This window comes from Paroedura picta, chromosome 16, assembly GCF_049243985.1.
Source record: "Paroedura picta isolate Pp20150507F chromosome 16, Ppicta_v3.0, whole genome shotgun sequence".
Classification (NCBI taxonomy): domain Eukaryota; kingdom Metazoa; phylum Chordata; class Lepidosauria; order Squamata; family Gekkonidae; genus Paroedura; species Paroedura picta.
This window is the reverse complement of record NC_135384.1, coordinates 15,820,534-15,826,849: the sequence shown is the minus strand read 5'-3', so window position 1 is coordinate 15,826,849 and position 6,316 is coordinate 15,820,534. Positions and strand designations below refer to the sequence as shown.

Genomic DNA, 6,316 nt, shown 5'->3' with positions numbered 1-6,316 from the left:
GATGTACTAGCACCATAAGACCATGTGATCTGGGGGCTGAATTATGCAGGAGAATTGAATGAGATCAAATGGAAAAGTTGGCTCGATCCACTCCACAGATTCTGAAACTGAGCTACGGCCCTAACTCTGTCTACTTCTATCTAACACCTTCTTGTTTATTTTATCTATTTATTTATTCATTATGTTTTTATTATAAAAAACAACAATCTCCCTCATCCCTAGTCCCTAGTATAAAACAATTTTGACAACAACAAGATGGTGGTCTAAAATCCAAAAATTCCCCCCATAATTTCCCTGCTCCCACATCTAGCCAAAAATGTGGTGCAAGATGATCTATACAGGGTGTCAGATCTTTCCTGCCATGCATCTAATGCTTGGCATTGACATTTAGTACCTGGTCATTAAAGGCAGTGATTTTCTCCACACTAAAACTCATCTTTTGACTTTTGCAGGTTTGAGCTACCTGCATGGGAAAAGCTGAACAAGGAAACCAAACAATAGTCGCTGAGTTCCTCCTTTTGGGCTTTGGGGACCTTGGGGATCAACAGTTGCTTCTCTTTTTGCTCTTCTTAGTGATCTACACTGTGACCATGGTGGGGAATATCCTCATTGTGGTATTGGTGGTAGTTGACCACCACCTTCACACTCCCATGTATTTCTTCTTGATTAACTTAGCCTGCTTGGAGACCTGCTACAGCTCCACTATCCTGCCTGTGATACTGGCTAATCTGTTTCATGGGGGCCGAGGAACCATTTCTTTCATGGGCTGCATGACCCAGTATTACTTCTTTGGTTTCTTGGCAGTTTCAGAATGTTATCTCTTAGCAGCAATGTCTTATGATAGGTACGTGGCCATATGTAAGCCATTGCTTTATACTGTACTTCTGAATAACAAGGTGTGCCTCCAGCTAGTAGTTGGATCTTGGGTAAGTGGTTCCTTGACTATTAACATAATCATATATTTAATGCACCAACTGACTTTCTGTGGTCCTTCTGAAATCAACCATTTCTTTTGTGACTTTAATCCCCTCTTAAAGCTGTCTTGCAGTGACACACGTACTATTAAGCTTTTAACTTTCTTCCTGGCAGCTGTGTGTTCCCTCCCCCCATTCTTGTTGACCTTGACATCGTACGGCTTCATCATCTCTGCTATCATCAGGATCCCATCCACCTCTGGCAGGCAAAAGGCCTTTTCCACCTGCTCCTCTCACCTCATTGTCGTGTCCCTTTTCTATGGCACCGTAATGATCGTTTACATGTTGCCCAAAACTGAGGCCCTGCAAGACCTCAACAAAGTCTTCTCTCTTTTCTACACAGTCCTGACCCCATTCATCAACCCCCTGATATACAGCCTGAGAAACAGGGAGGTAAAAGTGGCTTTCAGAAGGGCTCTAACCAGGTGTTGTATATTTGACAGAATATAAATCTTTAGGAGTGTTTGCATACTTCTAGTCCAATTTTCTCTTATGCTCTTTGGAATAACGTTTTCATTTGAGGGGTTAGATCCAACTAGTGTTCTTGCTCAAAAATGAGGAGGGCATTCCACTTACAAAAAAAAAGTATGTACTGGGGATCATGTGACCTGCATGGACAAAAATGTGGAATGGAGGCTGTAATAAGGAGGGGGAACTCTTCAGGACATGGTAAAATTCCTGGCTATATCCAACCCAATATGGTATTAGATCATTATTTTTGCTTTGCTTGCTTTGTAATTGCAAATCAACTTTTCAAAACCCTTTGTACTTGTTTTTTTGCAGTTTAATTCTTTTGTATTTTGCTTCATTAAAGAGTCTTTTAATCTACAGATGTACTGATTATTATTTGCCTGTTTCCAGTTTTTTGCCTGTTTCAAATTTCATGCGACAGAACCCGTTGGCCCCTGCAGAGCCAAAAGGGAATGCAGAAGAATCCATGTTCCCTTAGCATGGGGCTTCTGGGGCCTGACCAGCACACGGCCTGGCAGCGACATTATATAGACATGGGGATTAGCCCTGGTTCCATACTGATGCCACCCTGGCCTTTTCCATCCATGCGGAATCAGCCCAAGAGGGAGTGGACAGGCAACATTAGTTTTTGCCATCATTAGGATTCAGCTCAGTAATGCTACCTGCATGAGTGATGGTATTATATCAAGAAATAGCTCTGGGTAGATGACTGGGTATATGTGTAGCATAGCCTGATGGTGTCCCAGACACCTGTCTACTGCAGGGAATCCCAACCAGGGGTCTGTAGGAGTATTGAAGGGGGTCCGCAGGAGCTCTGAAGTGGTGGGTGGGGGATCTTGTGTAAGGACTGTAGGGTGTTCCCAGGAGGTGGAGGAGGGAGGTAGAGACCCCAGGGTATTGCAAGGGCATCACATTTCCCAACCACGAAGAACAGGGTATTTTACACTATGAAATTCTGTTGTTCTCTGTGCAGTTTTGGGGACTCCCCTGTGTCTCTATTCCTTCTGCAGTGAAAATATTAAAAAAAGGCTTTTCTCTCAGTGTGATTAATTGAGGCTGGGCAAAAGAACCCTACTTAGGCCATTTGTTTATCAAGGGGCTCCTCCATGGTCAAAATGTTAAAAAAGGATGGTCTACTGTCTTGTGGATGGACCCAAATGGAGGTGGTGCCAGTGCCCATGTCTCTTGACTTACCCACCAATGAAAGATCGCTTTTGAATTTTAAGGTCGAATATGGATACTGTATTTTGATAAGCAGAGTTTTCAATTCTAGGCAACATTCTTGGTTGCTAATAGAACAACATTTGAGTCCAGTAGCACCTTTAGACCAATCGTGTTTAATTCTGGGTATACGTTTTCATGTGAAGGCACACTTCGTTCTTGGTTTCCAATTTGGTTTGGGAAGCCATCAGCCTATACCTGATCAGCTTGAGGCTCTGATCCTAACTGCAAAAAAGTATGACTTGATGATTGGGGGTCGTCATGTTTGTTGTTATACGCTCTAAAAAATTGGGCGGACTGTGAGTAAGGTCATATCCTTTTTTTGCTATACATCTACAAAAGTACCCACTGGAGGGGTTGCAGGGAACCTGGAATCTGCCTTCTTCAAATTACATCATGGAATTACTTTGGATTGAAACAACCTGTTAAATTATGGTTAAACATTCAAATGGTTAATGGTTAAATGTTTTAAAATGTTGCAAATTCCAAACTGGACTTTGGAATTTGTTGTACTATGCTATGCACTAGAACATGTATATTCTATGCTATGCACTAGAACATGTTGTAAACCACCCTGAGCCACAAGGGAGGGCGGTATAGAAATGTCATAAACAAACAAACATTATGAAATATCTTCCTAAATTGGAACACAAAATCAAATAAAAATTACGTTGCTTGGATTCCTCCATTCACTCTTAAGGAAGTGTTGTTTTTCTTGTCCTTAAAAACAGTTAATAGTTCTCCTGTGTACAAATATCTTGGGAGATTATGCCTTCTACAAAGAAATTTTTAAAAAAATTAAGAATCAAAGGTGGGATTTCATAATCCTCTGAAGGTAGAAAAAAAAATGAAGGGATCATGTATTATACAATGACTCTGATGATTTAGGCCAATCACTTCAGCCTCTCGGATCAACCATCATGTTGATTGCTTGATGATAGAGATTTAAGATACCAAGACGACATCGGAATCCATACCCTAGGTAGCCAGAGCTGTTTCATGGTAAGTCAGTCTTTTTCACTGAGATTTATATAAGGTAGAAAAATGCTTTTCTTTTCTTCTTAGATCATCTGAGGTTCTTTTCTTTTGCAAGATACTCCCAGGGACCAGGATATGACTGCCATATATCACCTCAGAAACCAAATGTACCACTATAATGTTTAATAGAGAAGGCATTAAAAAAGACTGTGGACTTCTCCTGTGAGAAGGGAGGAAAGAGATAAGATGGTGAAAGAATTATCCAGATGAATTTAATAGGGGAATACAATGTGGAAACAAAATACATTTTCAGGGACAAGGGAGGTCCTGAGGAAGAGAAAAGGGTGACTGTTTTGAGAAAAGAACTGTGGAATTAAGGAAGGAAATCAAACACTGTGGCCATTTGTTTAAATACTGTGAGTAACAAGGAAGAGATAGGAATGACAATTTTCATTAGTCAAACCTGGGTGTGGGGCCATATTTTCAGGTCTATAACTACAGCATAGAGCGCCTGCAACTTACCGCAGCCACTGATTGAAGCAGCGGGCGGCGGGCAGAAGATGACGCAGGCAGTGTCGGCCCGCATGCCCAGAGGGCAGAGGGACTGGCTGGAGAGGTGCGCTGTGCGGTGGTCGGGGCTAGGTGCCTTAAAAAGGCGGCTCATGGTGTGAGCCTGCCATTCCACCGCAGAACGCTGCCCTCCCTTCCCTCCCCAAGTTGCAATTTATGGTTGTTCTAAAATAGTTATTATCGTCACAGCGGCGGGAAAGGACACGAGAGAGACCGTTGGTTCAGGCCCCCAGTCTGCGAACTTTGGCCCTGAGGGTGGGGGTTCCCAATAAGGGATTGGCTTGTTAATGGGTGCAACCTGCCCGGCTGGGCAGGTCAGGGGGCCCAGAACCAGGCAGGCAGGATGGCCGAATGAGATGGGCATCCGTCGTCCATCTTCATCTGCCTCCCCACGGGGACTCGGAGGGCAAGGAGCTGCCCTCCCAAGTGGGAGGTACCAGGTCCAAGGCGCCCTAGAGCAAGCACTGAGCAGCTGGACGGCTGAGGGGATATGGTCTTCTCGTGCCCATCGTGCCAATCCTCCGGCTGGAGGGATTTTGGATTTCAAGAAAAGCTGTCGCCTTATTAATGCCAGATGCTCGTGTCGCATCATCTGCATCCCTATGCCGCCCTGCAAGTCAACTCCTTTACACTGGTGGCTCACACATTTTAGAGTGGTAAATTCACTTTTCTTTGATATTGGTTCTTTGTTTTTCTCTTTGCTCCTTCAGCTGCCAGTCCTTCATTTCCCATGTCACAGGGTTGGATTCAAGCAGCTTTCCTATTGGCATAAAGGGACTGACCCAAAAGGTCATTTGACTGGGGTAATCATATATGCTGGGCATCACAGAAACTGTGTGGACTAGAACCATGTGAGCTGTGAGCTAAATTAGGCAGGATAGCTGAATTAACTGATATGGAAAAGATAGCTTATTCCAGGCTACAGTATTCACAGTAGAGTTATGGCAGTACCTAAGCTCTATCTTCCTAGATCTGCTACCTTCTCCTTTAGTGACTACTCATTAAAGACAATGATTTTCTCTGTTCTAAAACGATTTTTTTGGGCTTTGCAGGTTTGAGCTACTAGCATGAAAAAAGCAGCAGAAGAAAACAGAACAACAGTCACTGAATTCCTTCTACTGGGCTTTGGGGATCTGGGGGATCAACAACTGCTTCTATATTTGCTCTTCTTAGTGATCTACATGGTAACCATGGTGGGGAATATGCTTATTGTGGTGTTGGTGGTGGTTGACCACCACCTTCACACCCCCATGTATTTCTTCTTGGGCAACTTAGCATGCTTGGAGACTTGCTACAGCTCCACTATCCTTCCTGTGATACTGGTTAATCTGTTTCATGGGGGCCAAGGAACCATTTCTGTGGCAGGCTGCATGACCCAGTATTACTTCTTTGGTTTTTTGGCAGCTGCCGAATGTTATCTCCTAGCAGCAATGTCTTATGATAGGTACGTGGCAATATGTAAGCCATTGATCTATATGGTACTTATGGATGGCAAGGTGTGCCTCCAGCTAGTAGCCGGATCTTGGCTCAGTGGTTCCTTGGCTGTGAACATATTAATATATTTAATGCACCAACTGAACTTCTGTGGCCCTTTTGAAATCAACCGTTTCTTTTGTGACTTTAACCCCATCTTAAACCTGTCTTGCAGTGATACACATATCATAAAAATTGTAAGTTTGTTCCTAGCTGCTGTGTTTTCCCTCCCTCCATTTTTGTTGACGCTGACATCATACGGCTACATCATCTCTGCCATCCTCAGAATCCCATCTGCCTCTGGCAGGCAAAAGGCCTTTTCTACCTGCTCCTCTCATCTCATTGTTGTATCCATTTTCTATGGAACTATAATGATTGTTTATTTGTTGCCCGAATCAGAGACCCTGGAAGACCTCAACAAAGTCTTCTCCCTTTTGTACACAGTCCTGACCCCTTTGTTAAACCCCATGATATACAGCCTGAGAAACAGAGAGGTAAAAGTAGCCTTCAGGAGGACTTTAGCTAAGTTTTATGCATTTGAAAGAATATAATTCTGTAGGGATGTGTTTGTATACTTAGAACAGCAGTTCTCAACTGCCATAATGCCGCAACCCCAACTGTGGTGTCAG

The 6,316-nt window shown here is 43.4% G+C and overlaps 2 protein-coding genes across 2 annotated transcripts; both read left to right on the top strand.

Annotated features, from left to right (window-relative positions):
* The first annotated feature begins 467 nt into the window (after positions 1-467).
* On the top strand, positions 468-1,532 carry LOC143826450 (olfactory receptor 5A2-like). The gene has a single exon (XM_077315263.1). The coding sequence runs from the start codon at positions 468-470 to the stop codon at positions 1,422-1,424; it is 957 nt and encodes a 318-aa protein (XP_077171378.1). The 3' UTR covers positions 1,425-1,532.
* A 3,749-nt stretch (positions 1,533-5,281) lies between these two features.
* LOC143826731 (olfactory receptor 2AP1-like) lies at positions 5,282-6,238 on the top strand. The gene has a single exon (XM_077315673.1). It carries the CDS (start codon positions 5,282-5,284, stop codon positions 6,236-6,238), a length of 957 nt encoding a protein of 318 aa, XP_077171788.1.
* The last annotated feature ends 78 nt before the right edge of the window (positions 6,239-6,316 follow it).